This window comes from Podarcis raffonei, chromosome 2 (assembly GCF_027172205.1).
Source record: "Podarcis raffonei isolate rPodRaf1 chromosome 2, rPodRaf1.pri, whole genome shotgun sequence".
NCBI lineage: Eukaryota > Metazoa > Chordata > Lepidosauria > Squamata > Lacertidae > Podarcis > Podarcis raffonei.
Genome location: NC_070603.1, coordinates 120,572,038 through 120,595,430, shown reverse-complemented (window position 1 = coordinate 120,595,430; position 23,393 = coordinate 120,572,038). Strand labels below are relative to the sequence as shown.

General features: G+C 45.6%; 2 protein-coding genes across 2 annotated transcripts in view; one reads left to right on the top strand and one right to left on the bottom strand.

Moving 5' to 3' along the window:
- LOC128408827 (uncharacterized) overlaps positions 1-23,393 on the top strand; it is a 282,229-nt gene that overhangs the window by 161,932 nt on the left and 96,904 nt on the right. The window lies entirely within an intron of this gene.
- The window catches only part of LOC128409626 (uncharacterized), a 62,513-nt gene that overhangs the window by 23,484 nt on the left and 15,636 nt on the right, over positions 1-23,393 (bottom strand). The window contains exons 3-14 of the mRNA XM_053380190.1: positions 22,164-22,284; positions 20,319-20,401; positions 18,088-18,214; positions 16,143-16,885; positions 11,518-11,665; positions 9,212-9,726; positions 8,467-8,593; positions 7,077-7,171; positions 5,482-5,599; positions 3,858-4,682; positions 1,470-1,621; positions 592-782 (exon numbers count right to left, since the gene is read on the bottom strand). Coding sequence (XP_053236165.1) covers positions 592-782; positions 1,470-1,621; positions 3,858-4,682; positions 5,482-5,599; positions 7,077-7,171; positions 8,467-8,593; positions 9,212-9,726; positions 11,518-11,665; positions 16,143-16,885; positions 18,088-18,214; positions 20,319-20,401; positions 22,164-22,284 — 3,245 coding nt within the window. The remainder of the gene's footprint in view (positions 1-591; positions 783-1,469; positions 1,622-3,857; positions 4,683-5,481; positions 5,600-7,076; positions 7,172-8,466; positions 8,594-9,211; positions 9,727-11,517; positions 11,666-16,142; positions 16,886-18,087; positions 18,215-20,318; positions 20,402-22,163; positions 22,285-23,393) is intronic.

Here is a 23,393-nt window from a genome sequence, read left to right as displayed (position 1 = left end):
TTCGTAAATTAAGTGCATCGGCTTTAGAGTTTTATTGTTGTTCAAAATGTTTCCCCTCTATCTGTCTGCAGCCCGCCTCAGTCCCGTTCTCTGGAATGTCCTGAATACCACCATTTGGTAGACAAGAGAAAAACAAAGAGTCCTTTCTGGGTGCATTTTGGATTGCCTGCCGACGAGAGCGGCCGCACGGTGTCCGACGGTGTCGCTATTTGCAAAATATGTTCGCACTCGGTGTCCGCAAAAGGCGGAAACACCTCCAACCTCGGCAAACACCTCCAGCTCAAACACCCTCAGGAATTTAGGGAGCTGCCTTCTTCATCCAGAGACGTTTCCGTCTCTTCGCGTAAAAATGCCGCGGAGCCGGCGGCATCAGTGAGTGCTGCAGTAACTGTTGCGGAAAGTCCTAGAGAACAGCAAAACACCGCGTCGGATTCTGAGCCGCTCAATCCTAACAGCTTGAGCTCTTGTACTCAGGCGATCACAGAGTATCTGGCTACATGCCTGGAGCCTTACAACACAGTGGACCACCCCAAATTTATCCAGATGGTGAACACTCTAAAACCGAAATATCCGTTGCCCGGTAGAAATTACTTCGCTACCGCAGGAGTTCCAAAGCTGTACAAGGACACGGTGGAGAAAATGAAGAGAGAAATATGCAGGCTAACTAAGACTGAACTGGCCGTCACAACTGATTGCTGGACATCCGTAGCCGGCGCTCCGTTTGTGGCAGTGACGGTCCATTTCATTTCGGACGAGTGGAAGTTGACCGACGCTTGCTTGGCCTGTAGACATTTTGGGAAGGAGCCCAGTGCAGCCGTTCTTTGCGAAATGCTCAGAGACGCCTTATCGGAGTGGGGCATCGACATGAAGAACGTATTTTGCAGTACAACGGATAACGGCGCCAATATCCTCAGAGCGGTCTGGCAGCTGGGCTTGGAGCACATTTCTTGCTTCGCTCACAATATAAACGACGGGGTGAACCGAGCTCTGAACCTGACGCAACTGAGAAGGGCGGTCAGGAGGCTGAAAAGGCTACAAAACAGTATTTGCCGTAGCTGGAAAATGAGGCGAGACCTCACCAGAGCTCAGGAGATGCTAGAGATGGACAAGGTGGGTTTGCCAAGCGCTTGTCCCACAAGGTGGTGCAGTCTGCTCAAGCTGTGCCGAAGTTTTCTCGAAAACCAGCTCCCGCTGTGCAAGGTACTTATGGATTATCCGTCTAAAAGACATTTGATGTTGGATGGGGAGGACCTCTCGGCCGTCCAAGACTTTGTGTCTGCATCTACCGTGTTAGAGGACCTCACCACGACTCTAAGCGGAAGCAGTTACGTCACGGCCTCTTCTGTTCTGCCTCTTTACAGGCAAATTAAGAAAAGTCTCCAGCCCCAAGAGGGAGACAGTGTGCTGCTGAAGGACATTAAACGTGAAATTTTGGGTGCGCTGTCGGAAAAGTACGACAGCGCCCCCACCGCAACAACTTTAGGCCTGGCCTCCTTGTGCGACCCGAGGTTTCGGCTGCGTTTCTTGGAGGCTCCTGAGGCTGTCAGGCAGGAGGCCGTGAAGAAGATGGCGGACTTGCAAGGGAGTCTGCGTGCTGCTTCGACGGAGCCCAGTACTGGCCCTGCTCCACCCAGAAAAAGGACGTTGGCAAAAATCTTTGGTTTAGAGGCAGAAGAGGCACTGGCGGATGATGCATCGAAAGCAGAAAAAGAGCTCAATGAGTATATGGCTATGCCGCGAGTGAGCTTTGATGAATGCCCTCTGACGTGGTGGAAGGCAAATGAGGCTTCCTTTCCGATGTTGAAGGTGCTTGCAAAGAAGTTTTTGGCTATCCCAGGAACAAGTGTGCCATCCGAAAGCGTGTTCAGCACGGCTGGCGATGCTCTTCAAAGACAAAGGGTGTCTCTTTTGCCAGAGAACGCCGAAATGCAAATTTTCCTTGCAAAAAATATAAATTTCATTCAATAATATTTTTTTGCTCTGTAAAATGTTGATCATTCTTTCTGGTTTATAAAAGAAATGCAAATTTCCGTTGCAAAATTTCTTGTATATTTTTGTTTAATATTTTTTTTGCCCATTCTTTCTGGTTTGACCTGGTTTATAAAAGAAATGCAAATTTAAAAAAAATTGTCTGACCATCTTTTGTTCTGTAAAAAAATATCCATTCCATTCTTTCAGTTTTGCCCTGATTTAGAAAAGTAAAGTAACAATCAAGTAACTGGTGTTGTGGGATGTATGCACATTCAACTAAGACTCAACAGTGAATTATATTTGAATATCTAAAAGCGTGACACTGAATTGGCTTTTTTTCTTTTTTAGTAATGTAATTAAAGTTTTAGAGAACATTCTCTCACCTTACGGTCATATGACAATCCACACACTCCAAACATTAGTTTTCCACCTGTGTGAATTTTTGAAAACAACTTAGATATATACAAAATATACAAAAGAACAATAAACACAATAATATGAAGGGCTTGCCGATCGAAAGGTCGGCGGTTCGAATCCCCGCGGCGGGGTGCGCTCCCGTTGCTCGGTCCCAGCGCCTGCCAACCTAGCAGTTCGAAAGCACCCCCGGGTGCAAGTAGATAAATAGGGACCGCTTACCAGCGGGAAGGTAAACGGCGTTCCGTGTGCTGCGCTGGTTCGCCAGATGCAGCTTCGTCACGCTGGCCATGTGACCCGGAAGTGTCTGCGGACAGCGCTGGCCCCCGGCCTATAGAGTGAGATGGGCGCACAACCCCAGAGTCTGTCAAGACTGGCCCGTACGGGCAGGGGTACCTTTACCTTTATGAAGGGCAAGGTGCAACACAGAAACCAGCTCACAGATTCTGAACACAATGTGTACTTGTTCATTAACATTCTTTTTAATTTTCATCACAGATGATGCTAAATAATATTAAGGGTGGGGAAGATAACCTAGGATACCCCACGCACAGAAGGCCATGTATGTTTCACAGAATCATACAAGTTGGAAGGGGCTCTTGGGTCATCTAGTCCAACCCTTGCAATGCAGGACTCTCAACATATAGTTCCTCATCCAACTTGAAACCATACCAGACCCAGGTTAGCTTTGCAAATGTGCTAGCGGTTTTATTGCTGCGCCACTAAGGGGATAACTAGCTTCTTTAGAAGCTATATGTGTAACAAAGCAGAATGTTACATAAGATTAATATTTTGAGCATGGATTGCAAAGTGCACACATTTGTTAACTTCTCTGTTAGTGTGAGGCCCCAGATTTGGCATCGGATGTCTTCTGAACTCCCACAATGGTTAGATAATTATTATAATTATTATTATTATTATTATTTATTTACTTATACCCCGCCCTCCCCAGCCAAGACCAGGCTCAGGGCGGCTAACAACCGATATAAAAACAAATTGATTGAAATACAACTTAAAAAACAAGATTAAAATACAACATTAAAACATTAAAATGCAGCCTCATTTCAACGGAAACTCAAATCAAAAACTTTTTTCTTTTTTGGGGATGAAAACATCAAGTCTTCATCAAGGCCAATTATCCAGACTGGTCCTATGTGGGCCAGAAAAAAGCCAGGGAAGTCCCCAAATAGGAGTTCCAAAACAGAAGGAGAAAGGAAAAAAGAAAGAGGGGAAGGGAATCAAATTGATTTCAAGCCAAAGGCCAGGCGGAACAACTCTGTCGTACAGGCCATCTTAGATGGGCAGCTGCCATGGTCCCCCCCCCCCTGCAAAAAGATCTTTGTATACACCCCCACCCCCATGCAAAAATTTTTTTAGGGGGAGTGCCATTTGTGGGTCATTGAAAATGACATTTCCAAAAACCAGTTACCTTTATACAAGTCCACCACATGTGGAAGTAAGTGCCTATCTACCTCTGTGAATTCTCTGGTGGCGAGTTAGGCTAGAACTAAGGTAGAAGCCCTTTTCACACTCCAAACACTGATAAGGTTTCTCCCCGGTATGAATTCTCTGATGGGAAATAAGGTGCGGCCTGTGTCGGAAGCTCTTCCCACATTCAGTGCATTGATACGGTTTCTCTCCCGTGTGAATTCTTCCGTGAGAAGTGAGGTTCCTCTTCCGAGTGAAGCTCTTCCCACACTCCGAGCACTGATACGGTTTCTCTCCCGTGTGAGTTCTCTGATGAGAAGTAAGGCGAGAACTGTGAAGGAAGCTCTTCCCACATTCCAAACATTTATAGGGTTCCTCCCCTGTGTGGATTATCTGATGGGAAGTAAGGTACGAAACATGACAGAACTTCTTTCCACAAGCCCAGGACTTATATAGTTTCTCCCCTGCCTGAATACTCTGATGAGAAGTGAGACTTCTCTTCCTCGTGAAACTCTTCCCACATTCCAAGCATTTATATGGCTTCTCCCCTGTGTGGATTCTCTGATGGGAAGTAAGGTAAGAACTGCGAAGGAAGTCTTTTCCACATTCCAAGCATTTGTATGGTTTCTCTCCTGTGTGGATTCTTTGATGATGGATGAGAGTGATCTTCTGTTTGAAGCACTTTCCGCATTCCAAGCACTGATACGGATTTTCCCCGGTGTGAATTCTTTGATGGCGGATGAGGGTTATTTTCTGCCTGAAGCTCTTTCCGCATTCCAAGCACTGATACGAATTTTCACCGGTGTGAATTCTTTGATAGGGAATAATGGCAGGACTCCGGCGGAAGTTCTTTCTGTGGTGATTAGAGCCTGAGGAAGAAATGGGGAGTCTCAAATCACTGAACAAGTTCAATCAATGCTTCTGATAAAGGAGAAACTGAAAAGGCTTGTTTTATTATTAAATTTATTTATTTAGTACAGTGGTAACTCTGGATAGAAGGGATGCGGGTGGCGCTGTGGGTAAAAGCCTCAGCGCCTAGGGCTTGCCGATCGAAAGGTCGGCGGTTCGAATCCCCGCGGCGGGGTGCGCTCCCGTTGCTCGGTCCCAGCGCCTGCCAACCTAGCAGTTCGAAAGCACCCCCAGGTGCAAGTAGACAAATAGGGACCGCTTACTGGCGGGAAGGTAAACGGCGTTTCCGTGTGCTGCGCTGGCTCGCCAGATGCAGCTTTGTCACGCTGGCCACGTGACCCGGAAGTGTCTCCGGACAGCGCTGGCCCCTGGCCTCTTAAGTGAGATGGGCGCACAACCCCAGAGTCTGTCAAGACTGGCCCGTACGGGCAGGGGTACCTTTACCTTTAACTCTGGATATGAATGGGATCCCTGTTCACATCCTGAAGTAAACGCAACACGCACCTGCAGGTCGCGATTCACCGTTTCCACGCTTGCGCGTGACGTCATTTTGACCACCTGAACATGCGCGAGCGGTGAAACCCGGAAGTAATGTGTTCCGTTACTTCCGGGTCGCCACGGAGTGCAATCCGAAAGTGCTCAACCTGAAGCAACTTCAACCCGAGGTATGACTGTAAATTTATATACCGCTTTTCTTTGTAAGATCTCAAGGCAGTTCACAGAACAAAATACAGTATAAAAACAAGCAAAGCCCTTTACCGAGAGAGGCAATGATCTCTTCCATGACTTCTCTATGCAGCACTTTCTGGTGAGAATCCAGCACAGCCCACTCCTCATTTGAGAAATACACAGCAACGTCTTCGAAGGACACCGGACTCTAAAAGTGAAAGAACAGTTTCCTCTTTATCGTAAACATTACCTACCAGCAAAATCCGGATGGCTAGTGTTGTAAACAAAACCTGCCCTTTTCCTTTATGGGGGGGTATCCAAGAGCCCATCTAGATTCCTTACGTAGGTTCCCTATTGGTAGGAGAAAATAACAGAGGCCAACCAGAGAATACTGAGAAGCAAAGCAGCTAGTAAGCTTGATCTTTATTGATCTGTTGCAACAGGGTGCTCCCCTCACACACAGGAGAGAGGAGGAGGACCCAGAACCAAGGTGTGTCCGCCCTTACATAGACATTTTAAATTCCCTACCCTGGAGCGCAAGACCACCCCTCCATACATCATACATACATCACAGAAGGGGTGGTCTACAGCAGAAATTTGAATCTTCTTTTTCCTGTTTGCTTTTCCTGATAGCCTGTCACCCATGATAGTCTGTCACCCATTAAAATGCTGATTACTCAATTCCTGAGACAATGGGAATGTAGCCTTTCCCACTGGTTGGGTCTGCGTTGCTCCCGAGAGGGGAGGAAGGAGTCAAGAGACACCGAGGTTTGGTTCAGAGAAAGAGTCTTTATTTCTGCTGTCCGGAGCAGCAGAAGGCACTGTGTGAATCGGTTCACAGCAAGCACAAAGAAAGAGGAATTGCATACAGTATATATCCCCTCCAAGCCCCCTCTCCCCCTCCCTAGGAATCCAGCCCATGTGTTTATACACGTAAGTTTACATCCTTGAGCATGAACAGAGATTCCTGTTCCTGTACTCCTTATCTTGGCTGGCGCCATCCCCGGGCGCGTGGGCTGACAGGGTCTGTGCAAGGTCTGTGCGTCAGCGTGGTCAAGATAGCTTACAACCGGTAAGATAAGACCATCCTGTCTCCGCTCGGAACTGACAAGGCCATCCATTAAGCCTTCATGGGTTAATAAAGGAGAAGACTCTGTTTATGCAGCTGGTTTGTGTTATACAGCTCAAGCTAATGGATTTTAGCTAATGATCGAAGAAGAAAGAATTAGGGAATTTTGGGGCTGGGGCCCGGTTCGGGTGACTGCACACTGCACAGTCAGGTTTGGGTAACCTGTTCCTTCAGGAAGGCTCTCTGACCCCCCTCCCTCCTTGCAGGGAAAACATTTGGTCAGTTTGGGAATCAAAAATGGTTTCAGGTCGGTCTTCCTGTACATTTATTATATATCTAAGACCTTAAAATTCTTATCACGCTAGTCAAGGAAAGGAGGCTGGGATGGCTGCATCTTCCTGGGGTTGGACCAGATGAGCCTCAGGTCCCTTCCAACTCTACAATTCTATGATGCTATTATTATCCTGTAGAACGTAAACTGTATTGAGTGGCTTCCCCGGTCTTCCTAGTGGGCAGCTTTGGCAGGAAGAAAGGAAGGAGGAATTCTTTGCACCCAAGGAGGTGAGGAAGGGAAAGACAGCCCCTAGACTCTCTTCCCAGCGGTCCGTCTCCGTACCTGGCCAGGTGTCACAACAGCCGTTTCCCCTCCAGCACCAAGAAGAGATGGCTGAGTAGATACTGCCGGCACCATTCCATTCCACAAGAAGATCCCTGAGATCAGGACAAAAAATCCATTGATTTTGTAGTAAGGTTTAAGGCTTACTGGGAAATGATATATAATGAAATGAAAAGAATGTTTAAAATAACAGAAAAGCAGAAGCTTTTCTCTTGGGAATTATAGGGACAGAACTACCTAAACTGTGTTGAAATTTCTTCATGTATGTGGCTACAGAGGCAAGAATTTTGTTGTTGTTGTTGTTTAGTCGTTTAGTCGTGTCCGACTCTTGGTGACCCCATGGACCAGAGCACGCCAGGCACTCCTGTCTTCCACTGCCTCCCGCAGTTTGGTCAGATTCATGTTTGTAGCTTCGAGAACAATAATTTTACTTGCCCCCAAATGGAAAGAAGCAGAAGTCCCAGCAAAGGAAGAATGGATACATAAACTTATGGAATATGCAGAAATGGAGAAACTTACAGAAAGAATAAGACATCAAGATAACAAACTTTTTATTTTAAAAAAATGGCATTGGTTTATTGAATATTTGCAGATAGATTGTAAAGAGATAAAAACATTGGCAGGATTATTTTAATAAGAGTATATATTTAAAGAAGATGAATAAATGAGCGAATTAACTTAATTAGGATATGCAGAAGATATTAAAAAATAAATTTAAGGAACTGCAGAAAGAGGGGGAAGGAAATCAAGTTTTGAAATTTAAATGATTGTAAAATCAGTGAAATGTGTAAACCTGAAAAGTATAAATAATAATAATAATTTTTAAAAAACCCATCGGTCAGTAGCAAAAAATTTTCTCGGAGGTTTAGTGACACAAATCTTAAGTACACCTTGACGTTACAAAATGTCTCACATAACATTTATAGTGTGGACATTATTGTGCAATTTATATTTCAGTTCTATTAAAATAAACCTACAGTGGTGCCTCGCAAGACGAAAATAACCCATTCCGCAAGTCTCTTCGTCTAGCGGTTTTTTCGTCTTGCTAAGCAACCCTATTAGCGGCTTAGCGGATTAGCGCTATTAGCAGTTTAGCGGCTATTAAAGGCTTAGCGGCTTAGAAAAAGGGGGGGGCGAAAAAAATCGCAAGACTTGCAAGACGTTTTCGTCTTGCGAAGCAAGCCCATAGGGAAAATCGTCTTGCGAAGCAGCTCAAAAACGGAAAACCCTTTCGTCTAGCGGGTTTTCCGTCTTGCGAGGCATTCGTCTTGCGGGGCACCACTGTATTGTTTAATAGGACGAAAGTGTCCTGCCTCCCTAAGATTCAGCAGAACCTAAAAGAATCCCATTAATTCCTTGCATCAACAATAAAGAGGAGGTTAATCTTTACCCAGCAAGGAGGCCCCTCTGTCCTCCTCCTGGGCTGTCCCTTGTCTCAGCGAATGCTCTCCGGCGTCCAAGAGAGTCTTCTCTGCCACATGGAAACTGTTGGTCCCTTCTGATGACATACCATTTACCTGAAACAGCAAGGAAGATCGAAAGAGGGATTGGGGTTAAGAAACAGAAAAGGGATTTGGACAAACTCACAAAGTGAGTTGCCTTATCAACATGATCTCTACTGACCATTTTATTTATAGTGGCCACTTTATTTATAGTGGGGATAACTGACCACTTTATTTATAGTGTGTTTGTGGGGGGGGGAATTATTATTTGGGGGAAAACAAAAACAAAATGAGTTGGGCAATTAATAAAATCAATTAAGCATATGAAATATACTTGGAGTCGAGTGTGAATTTCATGCTCTTTATTCCAGCTCATAGTAGCAATGAATGAAATTTTCCCCAAAACGTCTAGCTATATATATATTATTTACACAATGGGCCCTGGGTGCCTGGCTAATTCCGGGCTGCTCCTGTTGTCCAATCAGATTGCGGATTCACCTCCTCCAGAAGCCTGATTGGCTGCTCCTGCAGGCCAATCAGGTCGCTGATTCACTTCCACCTGGAGCTGGATTGGGTGGCTCCTGCGGACCAATCAGACTGCTGCATTCCGGATCCCATTGTTCTAGGATTCAGCTCAGTACATAAAAGCATATCTTCCCTGGAATTCTTAGCCCTAGAATTAAATTTTCTTACCTGCCGCTCTTCCTGCTTCTTCTCCTCTGCCCGACTCAGGAGGAAACCTTCGGCCAGGGCCACCGCCTGGGAACTGGTCTCTGCTCCACATTCCCTCACCCAGTTTTCCATCTCCGGAGGGAGGACAGCCAGGAACTGCTCCAGGATCACCAGGTCCAGGATCTGAGATTTTGTGTGAAGTTCTGGCTTCAGCCACTCACGGCAGAGACGGTGGAGTCGGCTGCAAACCTCTCGGGGACCCTTGGCCTCTGTGTAGTGGAATTGCCTGAACTGCTGCTGCTGCACATTTGAGCTGAGGGTGTCCTCTTCCCTCAATCTCTTCTCTGTGGTTTCCCCCCAGAATTCCTCACTGCTCCCAGTCTTGGTGGTTTGGGGGCCCCTTCCTGCTTCAGGTTCAGCTGAATCTTCTTCCATCATTGATCTATGTTGCTGGAAGGCCCCCAAAGGATTCAAAGGGACTTGTCCCTTTATTGCTAATTTTCTCTCAGGGCAACTCCCAGAGGTGCTTCCAAGTCCTGCAAATCCAACACACAGTTCTGTTAGCAAATTATTCCTCTTAATCTCAGGGTTGTGGGTTCAAGCCCCACGTTGGGCAAAAGAATCCTGCATTGCAGAGGGTTGGACTAGATGACTTCCAATTCTGCAAGTCTGTGATTCCACAGTGCATATTGAAGAGGCTTCCAGACTTCTTGGAAGAGAGAAAGCAGCTTGGCTTTCTGGTGTGGGTATTGTAGGGAGGTGGTACCCAGGTGAATCAACTGCCAGGGGTGCCAACTAGAATAAAATATTGGGGTTTGAGCAGGTGAGCCCCACCCCACTGGCCTTTGGTTTGGACTCAGTCTGACCATTATGTTGCCCTGCCCTTACGGTCTTGATCTATTGGCTACTTTTAAAATGAGGCTGCATTTTAAAATGCATTTTAACCTGTATTTAAATTGGTCTCCCCCGCCCCCAATTATGTTTTTACTGTGATTTTATTGGTGTCAGCTGGCCTGGCCGGGGAGGGCAAGGTATAAATAAAATTTATTATTATTATTATTATTATTATTATTATTATTATTATTATTATTAATCGACACAATTTGAATGGCAATGCCAGAAAAACATTCTGACAGCAAAAAGCTGTTTGACAGTGAAACGGTCTCCCTCAGAGGGTGGCGGACTTTCCTTCCTTGGAGGTTTTTCAAGCAGAGATTGGATGGCAACCTGTCATGGATGCTTTAGCTGAGTTTATTCCTGTATTGCAGGGGGTTGGACTAGATGACCCCTGGGTCCCTTTCCTTTTTTTAAAAAAATCCTTTATTATTGTAGTCACATAATATACATTCTTTACAACAATCAACTCCAAAATAAACAGACAACTCCAAAATAAAATCATATGTAAAAAACCATAAGTCTCATGTTTTCATTTACAGTGGTACCTCAGGTTAAGAACTTAATTCGTTCTGGAGGTCCGTTCTTAACCTGAAACTGTTCTTAACCTGAAGCATCACTTTAGCTAATGGGGCCTCCCGCTGCCACCACGCCACCGGAGCACGATTTTTGTTCTCATCCTGAAGCAAAGTTCTTAACCCGAGGTACTATTTCTGGGTTAGCGGAGTCTGTAACCTGAAGCGTCTGTAACCTGAGGTACCACTGTACACTGATCTCCTCTCCGATACGTTTACTTGATATTTCTTGCTGCTATCTGATTTCCTTATACAGTGGTACCTCAGGTTAAGCACTTAATTCGTTCCAGAGGTCTGTTCTTAACCTGAAACTGTTCTTAACCTGAAGCACCACTTTAGCTAATGGGGCCTCCTGCTGCCACCGGAGCACGATTTCTGTTCTCATCCTGAAGCAAAGTTCTTAACCTGAAGCACTATTTCTGGGTTAGCGGAGTCTGTAACCTGAAGCGTATGTAACACTGTAGAATCTTTATTAAAATTTAAATCTCTTAAATCCTATACCAATCCTTAGCAATTTCAATTAACCCTTTCACCTCCCTGCCCCACAGCCCAGTACTTCCCTCCACCAATGCGATCTTCTTTACCTACTATTATTTTTGTTATTGTTGCGTTGTTCCCCTGGGTCCCTTTCCATGCCTACAATTCTATGAAATATTTTATTGGGGGAGCCCCAATAAACCAAGGACCCTTCTCCCCCTCCATTCAGCGCCTGCCTGGTGCTGGGGGTCTGCCCATCTCCCCACCCAGGGGGTCTCCTCTCCTGCCCCCCTTCTCCCTATGCCCCCTCCTCCCTGCAGCCCTGGGGGCTCCCCTGCACCCACATGCACCGGGGCCAGAGGTGGGTCTGCGGGAGCTCACCAGGTCCCCGAAGCCCCTCGGGCAGAGGCAGAAAAAGCCGCGGGAAGGACCAGGCATGCGCACTGGGGGCTGGGCAGGAGGGAAGAGCGTTGGTTCTGGCGGACCTCGCGACCCCGCACCTCCCTCCCTCGCCACATTCATGTCCTCTCTAGGAAACGAAGGCCGCCTCGTTTTAACTCTACAGAAGCCATTGCGCAGGGTTTAATTAAAATAGAGGGGGAGAGAGAGAGATCCCCCTCTAGAAATAATAAAACAAACACATATAATATAATATAATATAATATAATATAATATAATATAATATAATATAATATAATATAATATAATATAATATAATATAATACAATACAATATAATATAATACAATATAATAATTTGGGTGGGTGGGTGTATCCCTCTAGAAATAATAAAACAAACACATAGAGGAATACACACACAAAAAATATTATATTATATTATATTATATTATATTATATTATATTATATTATATTTGTTTTATTATATCTAAATAATAACACCCTCCCACCAGATGTCAAAGAGAAAAACTACCACCAAACTTTTAGAAGACATCTGAAGGCAGCCCTGTTTAGGGAAGCTTTTAATGTCTAATAGGTTATTGTATTTCAGTGTTTTGTTGGAAGCTGCCCAGAGTGGCTGGGGAAACCCAGCCAGATGGGCGGGGTATAAATATATTATTATTATTATTATTATTATTATTATTATTATTATTATTATTGTCTTTCTTCTCTTTTTTCTTCAATCCTTTGCATTCCTCTCTTCACTTTTGTTCTTTCTTTTCGATGTCATTTTTTCTAGATAGAATTTTATTTTATTGTGAAAACGTTAATAAAAATTCCTGTGGGGAGGAAAAGAAGCCCTGGCACAGTGGAGCAGCAGAGCTCAGCCCTTGTGGTTATAGTAGTAGTCATAATAACAGCAATAATAACTTTATTTAAATGCTGCCCATCTGTAGCCACTGGTAGCCTTCATTTCACCTGCATTAACTTATTGAATACCTGAAGGAGCGTCTCCACCCCCATCGTCCAGCCCGGACACTGAGGTCCAGCTCTGAGGGCCTTCTGGAGGTTTCCTCATTGTGAGAAGTGAGGTAACAGGGAACCAGACAGAGGGCCTTCTTGGTAGTGGTGCCTGCCCCGTGGAACGCCCTCCCACCAGATGTCAAGGAGATAAACAACTATCTGACTTTTAGAAGACATCTGAAGGCAGCCCTGTTTAGGGAAGTTTTTAATGTTTGATGTTTTATTGTGTTTTTAATGTGTTGGGCTGGGGAAACCCAGCCAGTTGGTGGGGTATAAATAAATTGTTGTTTTGTTGTTGTTGTCCCTTCCTGCATCTAGTGCAGGGTTTCCCCAAACTTGGGTCTCCTCTAGCTGTTTGGACCATAACTCCCATCGTCCCTAATTAGAGGGACCAGCAGTAAGGGATGATGGGAACTGTAGTCCAGAAACAGCTGGAGGCTCAAGTTTGGGAAATCCTCCTCTATTGGGAGCGAATGACCTCAACTCTGTGCTGTCAAAAGGGCTTTTGTCTCCCTTGGGGTCTTCCAACATCAGGAGCTCAGGAAGATGCCATATCATGCCAAGTCAGATCCACTTCCCTAAATGGCCAGCAATCACTGCCACTAGTTCAGACCCCATTGGGGTCTATGTGCATCCATCCACCCGAGCGGATCAGTCAGCCACCGGAGAACCAATCCTTTCAAACATTTGATTTGAAAAACGGAGAAACTGTGGAATATATTGAACCGAAGATCTCACGGGCAATAATCACATAGGGTCATTTAATAGGGATAAATAAGAAATGCTAAGTGATCCTCCAGCCTGGTCTGAATATTAACCAGGCTATCTCTACCCTTTCGGATCGAGATTCAGGTAAGTAGACATGTTGGTCTGAAGCAGTCGAAATGTATACTGTATTTTTCGCTCTATAGGACGCACCTTGTTTTAGAGGGGGAGAACAAGAAAAAAAAATTCTCCCCCTCTCTGCTCAGCGTCCCTTCAGCGAAGCGTCAGGAGAAACGGAGCCCCTTCCATTTCTCCTGTCGCTTCGCTGAAGGGGCACTGCGCAGAGAGGGGGAGAATTTTTTTTTCTTGTTCTTCCCCTCTAAATCAAGATGTGTTCAGTGCGTTCAAGGTGCATTCAGTCACCTTCAGTGAAGGCAACCTGAAGCCTCTGCGCTCCAGAGGCTTCAGGTTCCTTTTGCTGCTTTCCCCCACCGCCAGTCCCAAAGAGCAGGTCGGGGAGCAGCAGAAAGGCTGCGCGCAGCCTTCGCACTGCCCCTCGAGCTTGTAGGGCTGGTGGTGGTGGGGAAGCGCTGCTTTCCCCCACCGCCAGCCTCAAAGATCCCTGAAGCCTTTGGAGCGCAGTGCGAGTTCCCGCTGCGCTCCGCAGGCTTCGGGTTCCTTCTGCTGAAGCCAGGAAAGTCTTGCTCTCCCGGCTTCAGCAAAAGGAACCCGAAGCCTCCAGAGCGCAGCGGGAGCTCCCACTGCGCTCCAAAGGCTCCAGGCGGCTATCCCTGAAGCCTGGAAAGCGAGAGGGGTCAGTGCGCAGGGACCCCTCTCGCTCTCCAGGCTTCAGCAAAAGCAATGCGAAGCCTCTGGAGCGCGGAGGGAGCGCTCCCTCTGCGCTTCGGAGGCTTCGCGTTGCTATCGCTGAAGCCAAGGAGCCTGTATTCGCTCCATAGGACACACACACATTTCCCCTTAATTTTTGGAGGGGAAAAAGGTGCGTCCTATAGAGCAAAAAATATGATATATATATATATATGATATATATATAAGTTTGTTCTTGGCATAAGCTTTCGTGTGCATGCACACTTCTTCAGATATTTGGTATCTGAAGAAATGTGCATGTGCACAATTTTTTTACCTTTCGAATCGTTGGCAAAGGGAAATGGGCTAAGAGATCAAACAGGTTTCGAGAAAACCAATTGCTAATATACGCATGCATAATGTACACCGTTTATTTTTATTTTTACTTGCTTATCTAAAGCATTATTTTTACCCTGCTCTCAAACAGTCCTTGCACTCAGGCTAACAATCTAAAAGACACAACACAAAAAGAAAAAGGATCAGGAGGGAGGAGGAGAAAAGCACATTCAAGCATAATTGCACTCTCCTTGTAATGACCAGTGCCAAAAGCTGAGCCAATAGGAAGCCTATTCTCTCCAGTCTAGCCTGATGGAATGGCAAATGGGGGGAAGAACATGATGGGCAGGACCAGCCCTACCATTGGACGGTTGGGCAGGAATTGATGATTTGGGGCATCATTGACAAGGCAGCAAATGTATGGTCATGTAGGGGGAAGAGACACTTGTAGGATCTTGTGCCTGGGGGACCAGAATAACTTCCCTAGCTTTGGATATTCCACACTTTGACTTAGGGAGCGGGCCCCCATTTCCTATTCTGCCTCAAGCAAAAAAAATAAAAATTCCCCTGCTGGCTCTGCTGAGGTCGGTTGTCGTTCTTAGAAAGGTAAAGGTACCCCTGACCGTTAGGTCCAGTCACAGACAGCTCTGGGGTTGCGCACTCATCTCGCTCTATAGGCCGAGGGAGCCGGCATTTGTCCGTAGAGTTTCCAGGTCATGTGGCCAGCATGACTAAGCGAACCAGAGCAGCGCACGGAAACGCCGTTTACCTTCCCCACCGGAGCGGTCCCTATTTATCTACTTGCACTTTGACATGCTTTCGAACTGCTAGGTTGGCAGGAGCAGGGACCGAGCAACAGGAGCTCACCCTGTCGTCGCGGGAATTTGAACCACCGACCTTTTGATTGGCAAGCCCTAGGCTCTGTAGTTTAGACCACAGCGCCACCCACGCCGGTCTTATAGTACTGTACATATCAAAAGTGAACTCAGCTTTTCCTCAGACACTGTAAAAAGTTATGGATAAAAGAGGCAATATTCAATTTCTGTGAATAAGCCCCTTAGCATACAGAGTGTATTTGGATTCTGTTCCCTTGGGCTTTCAGGAGTCAATTTTTACTCAAACCAAACAGCGTGGGTGTATCTGTGTTTGAGACAAACTCACCTGAGCAAACAGCATTCCTGCTTAGGTGCTACTCATATCCCACCTCGGAAGGTGACCTTAAATTCCCAAAAAGACTTTGGCGGGACATTGTGCGGGGACGAGTGGAAGCCTAGCAGGAGCTGTCCCCTGTCACGATTTATACCACATTTTGGACCACCATTCAATTACCTATAGGCTGTAATTTCTCTCTATGTTACTAAAGCAAGTGGAAATCAAATTTTAAAAACAGGTTTCTTTGTTGTCAGCACATTAATAGGACTCCTTGCTTGGCATTCATTTCTACAGTGAGTGATAGAATCTCGTTCTACAGTTTTTCCTGAGTGCAGAAGAGTGAGGTGCATCTTCTGAATAAAGGATTAGTCTCTTCCCTGTGTAGATTCTTCGATGATGTTGAAGGTGTGCAGTAATGCTGAGGTGATGTTGATATGGATTCTGCTTGGTGAATTATGAGATCATTGGTTTTTGGGGTGTTGTTTTTGTAAATAACTTTTTATTGTACCTCCAACGGTGACAGTCTACAAATGATGAGATTACTGTTCAGACAGAAGTATTTTCCACTCTCTAATCAATTACACTGTTTCCCCAGGGTGTGAATTCTTTTGATGAGAAGCTAAAGTCTTCTTTTCACCAAAGCTCTTTCCACACTCTGAGCACCGATAAGGTTTCTCCCCTGTGTGGATTCTCTGATGAGAAGTGAGGTATCTGCTGAGACGGAAGGACTTCCCACACTCCGAACATTTATATGGCGTCTCCCCTGTGTGAATTGTTTGGTGAGAGGTCAAGTGACTCTTCTGAGTGAAGCGTTTCTCGCACTCGGGGCACTGATATGGTTTCTCCCCTGTGTGAAGTGTTTGGTGGGATGTAAGGTGGGAAATACTGATGAAGCTCTTTCCGCACTCTAAGCATTGATAAGGCGTCTCTCCCGTGTGAAATTTTTGATGATTCGTTAGAGTTATATTGTGCCTGAAGCTCTTTCCGCACTCCAAGCACTGAAATAATTTCTGTCCTGTGTGAATGGTTTGATGTGAAGTGAGATATCTCTTCTGCCTGAAGGTCTTTCCACATTCCAAGCACTGGTATGGTTTCTCCCCTGTGTGGATTCTCTGATGAGGGATGAGGTTCACCTTCCGAGTGAAGCACTTTCCACACTCCAAGCATTTGTATGGTTTCTCCCCTGTGTGAATTCTTTGATGATTAGTGAGAACCCACTTGTGAGCGAAGCTCTTTCCACATTCCTGGCACTGATATGGTTTGTCATTTGTAGGCGTCCTTTGAGGCGTGGTGGGGCTGGAATCACACTGAAAACCCTTTCCACCTGCTGCAATGAAAACAGGAAAGAGACCGAGATAGAAATGGAGCCCCAAATCACATAGTATATATTCCAGTGCTTGAAACATCTGAAGCAAGATAGGATGGTAATTTACAAAACAGAATGTCGTTTCTGATGTTGTTTTGCAACTATGGGTTTTATATATATATTCCGATATATATAATCCTATCTAAAAAAATCTCCGTTTTGCAATATTTTTAAAAAAAGAATTCAATTAGGCTTTTCATTTATATGGAAAGGTGGAATTACAGAACTATAGAAAAACTGATGTATAAAGTTTGAATTTTAGCATTTATATATGCCAGCAGTGGAGCAGGGTGGGGCATGAGGTTGGGGCATAAATCTGTTAGTTTATGTTGATGTTCATGGGTTGTTGCTGTTGTTGTTGTTGCTGCTTCTGTTATTGTTTTACAATTTCTAGAATGAATGAATGAATGAATGAATGAATGAATAAATAAATAAATAAATAAATAAATAAATAAAATTTTGGCCATTTCCTTTAAGTCCTTTAAAAGTCATTTAAGGACTTTAAAACAGATTTTATATAGATTTATTTATCTATATTTATATAGTGCAGTATCCTTAAAAAAGATATATCAAAACGGTTTGCAGAAATGAAAACAAAGCCATAACAATAAAACGACAAAAAAGTTAAAAGGATCAATAGTCTGGGATGGCAGGAGGTGAAATCCAGCAACATCTGAATTTTTATTTATTTACAGTCGTACCTTGGTTTTCAAACAGCTTAGTTCACAAACAATGTTGAACTTTGCCTTGGAAGCTGAACGCCCGGCGGAATTTCTGCAGCTTCAGATCGGCTGCAGGACGCCCCTGCTGCTGATCAGAAGCCGCGCCTTGGTTTCCAAACGTTTCGGAAGTTGAACAGACTTCCGGAATGCATTCTGTTTGAAAACCAAGGTACGACTGTACTTACTTATTAAAATTTGAATAGCGCCCTTTACCCAAAGCTCTTCAGGAGTTCCATAATATTAAACATAACTGTCAACTTTTCCCTTTTCTTGTGAGAAATCCTATTCGGAATAATGGAATTTCCCTTAAAAAAAGGGAAACACTGACAGCTATGATATTAAAATACAAAATAAGAACACAAAATAGATAATAAAAGCCAAGCCAAACCCTGTGTGGCTTCAGGATCACCCCAGAAACACGAGAGAAACACGGAGCCTCACCGAGGGAAGTGACAACCTTACAGTTTTCCTCCATGACTTCCTTGTGCAGCCCTCTCTGGTCAGGATCCAGCAGAGCCCATTCCTCCTCAGTGAAATGCACAGCCACATCCTGGAACGACACGGGACCCTAAAAGAGAAAGATTAACATGTTCCTCTTTAAAGGGAACATAAACATGATCTGGGACACGGGTGGCGCTGTGGTCTAAACCACAGAGCCCAGGGCTTGCCGATCAGAAGGTCGGTGGTTCGAATCCCTGCGACGGGGTGAGCTCCCGTTGCTCGGTCCCAGCTGCTGCCAACCTAGCAGTTCGGAAGCACCTCAAAGTGCAAGTAGATAAATAGCCAGAAGGTAAGTGGTGTTTCCGTGCGCTGTTCTGGTTTGCCAGAAGCGGCTTAGTCATGCTGGCCACATGACCTGGAAGCTGTACGCCGGCTCCCTCGGCCAGTAAAGTGAGACGAGCGCCGCAACCCCAGAGTCGGCCACGACTGGAACTAATGGTCAGGGGTCCCTTTACCTTTAAACATGATCTACCAGCAAAATCCAGAAGGCTAGACAAAGGAAAGGTGGACAGGTCTTATTGTCCAGGATTTTAAACCAGGATAAAATCTGACAACATTTGGAATATGAGTTCATACAGGAAGTAGCAGGCTATTAATATCAATGTATGCCCGTGGACTGCCTTGCCAGAGTGGTGCATGTTCTGGTTATCTCCCGCTTGGACTACTGCAATGCCCTCTACGTGGGGCTACCTTTGAAGGTGACCCGGAAACTACAACTAATCCTGAATGCGGCAACTAGACTGGTGACTGGGAGTGGCCACCGAGACCACATAACACCAGTCTTGAAAGACCTACACTGGCTCCCAGTACGTTTCCAAGCACAATTCAAAGTGTTGGTGCTGACCTTTAAAGCCCTAAACGGCCATGGCCCAGTATACCTGAAGGAGTGTCTCCACCCCCATCGTTCTGCCCGGACACTGAGGTCCAGCTCTGAGGGCTTCTGGTGGTTCCCTCCCTGCGAGAAGCCAAGTTACAGGGAAGCAGGCAGAGGGCCTTCTCGGTAGTGGCACCCGCCCTGTGGAACGCCCTCCCATCAGATGTCAAAGAGAAGAACAACTACCAGACTTTTAGAAGACATCTGAAGGCAGCCCTGTTTAGGGAAGCTTTTAATGTTTAATAGACTATTGTATTTTAATATTCTGTTGGAAGCCGCCCAGAGTGGCTGGGGAAACCCAGCCAGGTGGGCGGGGTTTAAATAATAAATTAGTAGTAGTAGTAGTAGTACTAGTAGTAGTATTAGGATGATGCTTCTGGCCCAGAGATGGAAAGAAGGAGAAGTATCGCCCAGAGAAGACTGGGCGATGGAATATGCAGAAATGGCAAAACGTGACGGGACAGATCACAAACCAGGAAGACCAAGTACCGTATTTTTTGCACCATAACACTCACTTTTTTCCTCCTAGAAAGTAAGGGGAAATGTCTGTGCGTGTTATGGAGGGAATGCCTACGGGTGGCATGCCTACAGATTTTCCTCTTCTAAAAACTACCTGCGTGTTATGGTTGGGTGCTTGTTATAGAGCGAAAAATACGGTATTTTCAGAAGACTGGAATAAGCTTTTTAATATATTCGAAAGACCACTGTAGGCAGTTGAAATCCTTGGCAGGAATGCAGTGACACTTGTAAAGTAAAATGAACTTTGGTTACCATCATTATATCGCAGATAGATAACAGTAAATGATGCAGGAATTCTTTTATTTTTATTTTTAAGAAATGGCACCCGTGGTGGGAGGGAAGGAGGTCTGAAGGTTAGAAAGAAGCTCTTTTTATTTTTTCCTCAGCATGGCTATGTTTATTGTGTACAACTTTATGTAAAACTAATAAAAAATTATTTTAAAAAAGCAAGAAAAGAGGATAATAATTTTTTATTATTACAGCATAAATTTCTATAAGAATGTATGGGAGTATATTACATTAGGCTTTTGCACTTTGTTTTTTTTTAACTCATTTTTTTCTCTTTCTTACGCACATCGTGGTTCTTTTCGCCCCTTAACTCCCCCCCCACCCCGTATCACTTTATTTCTAAAAATGAAATAAGGATTTAAACCTTAATGATGGGCACCCACAGCCTTCGTCAAAGGAAGAATCAAAGGGAAGGAGAGAGATTCGGTCAGGCCCAGGGAGGTGGCAGCGGGCAGAGGGACTGCCCCCCCCAGCCCTTCTTTTCACCTACCTGATCTGTTGCCATGGCAACTGCTTCCCCTCTGCCAGAAGGAAGATGCAGCCGAGATGGTCCTTCCAGCATCATTCCATCACCTGCGAGAGACAAGGAGGGGGAAAGAGACATCAGCAGGCATATGCCTCAGAGGCCAAGAGCCACATGTTGAAAATACACACTGAGGTAATGTCAGGGAACTGACATCGGAGCCAGAAGTGGAGGCAGGTCTCCCAAGCGATGCCGGAGAAGGGCCAAGCAGGGAGAGAGGGGACTCATCAGCTGGGGAAGGAAATCAGCGTAACACCAGGGATAAAGGGGGGCAGAGGGGGGAATCGGAGAGAGGGCTCCAGGACTCTTCGCCGGAGACCAGCGGGGAGAGCACAGGTCCTCCGCTACCCACACCCACCCTGCGCAGAAGACTTCCGCGCAGGGAAAGTAGGCGTAGACTTGGCATCAAAGAACTTCTTTGCTGGAAGAAGTTCAAGAAACGTCCACTGACGGATTCTGCTAGCGACTGAACAGCCACGAAGTGAAGGGCTGTCCAGCCAGGAAAGTTACAGATAGGTAGCCGTGTTGGTCTGCCATAGTCAAAACAAAACAAAAAAAATTTTTTTCCTTCCAGTAGCACCTTAAAGACCAACTAAGTTAGTTCTTGGTATGAGCTTTCGTGTGCATGCACACTTCTTCAGATACCAATCACTGAACGTCACTTTCGATCCCTTATTTGCATATGTGGACCTTAACTATCTACAGTATCCCCCTGCTGGCCCAGGGTGAAAACTTCAGTACATAACAGGCCCTTTGCCAGGTATCTGAAGAAGTGTGCATGCACATGAAAGCTCATACCAAGAACTAACTTAGTTGGTCTTTAAGGTGCTACTGGAAGGAAAAAAATTTTTTTTGTTTTGTTTCAGCCAGGAAAGGTTTAACCAGGCTACCTAGCCAGGAGTGGCGGCAACTTACGCACGAGCAACCCCATATAACCATTACAGGTAAGTTTACAGATTGTCTCACCCGTTTTATACACTCAGAATGTTTAGGTCCCCCCTTTTTTTATTCATCTCCACTCCTCGTAGGCCATTACTTACAAATCAAGCGTTTTCCTCCATGTGGAATAACATCAACAACAACAACAACAATTTTTAATTTGTACCCCGCCCTCCCCCGCCGGTATTAGCCGGGCTCAGGGCAGCTAATACCAGTAAAATTACAATAAAAACATAATGGGAGGGGGAACCAATTTAAAATACAGGTTAAAAATACAATTTAAAATGCAGCCTCATTTTAATAGTAGTCCATAGATCAAAACCAGAAGGCGAGGGAAACATAAGGGTCAGACTGAGTCCAAACCAAAGGCCAGGCGGAACAGCTCTGTCTTGCAGGCCCTGTCTTGCAGGTCCAGTCGTGGCCGACTCTGGGGTTGCGACGCTCATCTCGCTCTATAGGCCAAGGGAGCCGGCGTACAGCTTCCAGGTCATGTGGCCAGCATGACAAAGCCACTTCTGGCGAACCAGAGCAGTGCACGGAAATGCCATTTACCTTCCCGCCAGAGCGGTACCTATTTATCTACTTGCACTTTGACGTGCTTTCGAACTGCTAGGTTGGCAGGAGCAGGGACTGAGCAACGGGAGCTCACCCCGTCGCGGGGATTCGAACCGCCGACCTTCTGATCGGCAAGCCCTAGGCTCTGTGGTTTAACCCACAGCACCACCTGGAGAGGGGGCATCAAATTTTGTCTTCATTCCCTGTGTCATGCCAAAGTATTCTTGCAGCCCACTTAGTCTGAGAGGTTGGGCTGCCCTGTCTTAATTGCATAGCAGCGGATCAGACCAAGTTAAGGCCTGCCCCGTTAATCCTTACCTGGTATAGCGGCTCCTTTGTCCCCCTCCTGCACGACCACCCATCTCAGGGGACTCCCTCTGGTGTCCAAAGGAGTCTTCTCTGCCTCAGGGAAACCAGCGGCCCCTTCTGCAAACAGGCCCTGTTAAGTTGTGGGTGAATATATCAGACGACACAGCGATTCTTCAAACAGCTCTTGTTTATTCACAGGCCAGAACAGAACTGAACTGAAGGGTTCAGCCAGCCTGCTTATATAGAGCTCCACTAGAACACAACAGTAACCATTCTCTGTAACTATCCAATCACTGAACGTCACTTTGGATCCCTTATTTGCATATGTGGACCTGAACTATCTACAGTATCCCCCTGCTGGCCCAGGGTGAAAACTTCAGTACATAACAGGCCCTTTGCCAGAAACAGGGATGGGGAGCAGGATTAGAAAAGGAGTATCAGAGGAAAAGGCTTGGGACGCTTTCAGAAAAGGTTGGCAAATGACGGAAAGTGGGGTTTTCATACGTGAATTATTATTCTTATTATTGACATTATTAACATCCCAAATAGCAGGGTATTACAGAGCTGTCATACATCCTGATTTTCCCAGATACATCCTGGAATTGGGCTGCAAAATGACGTCCGGGCGGATTTTTGCTAAACTGGCAAAATGTCCAGGGAAACCCGGACGGGTATGGCAAGCACGGCGATTTTTTTATACAGTGGAATCTCGGTTTCCAAACGTAATCCGTTCCAGAAGACCGTTCGACTTCTGAAACGTTCGAAAACTGAAAAGCCGAAGCCTCAATACATTAGGGAAACTCTAATTGAAAACCATTTGAAAACCGGAGCAATTACTTCCAGGTTTTTGACGTTCAGGAACTGAAACATTCGACTATGGAGGAGTTCGAAGACCAAGGTTCCACTGTATTAAAAAATGCTTTAAAAATCCAAGAAAAGCCCCAAAACAACTCTCACCAAAGGAAAAAAAAGAAACTCAACGACCTTTTGTATATATCATGCAAACAATCACTAAATAGTGGTGGTACACCAATATTTATCAAGACACCAATATTTCCTGAGCTGCCTGGATAGCAAATAGGTAAAGGTAAAGGTACCCCTGCCCGTATGTGCCAGTCTTGACAGACTCTAGGGTTGTGTGCCCATCTCACTCAAGAGGCCGGGTGCCAGCGCTGTCCGGAGACACTTCCGGGTCACGTGGCCAGCGTGACATCGCTGCTCTGGCGAGCCAGAGCCGCA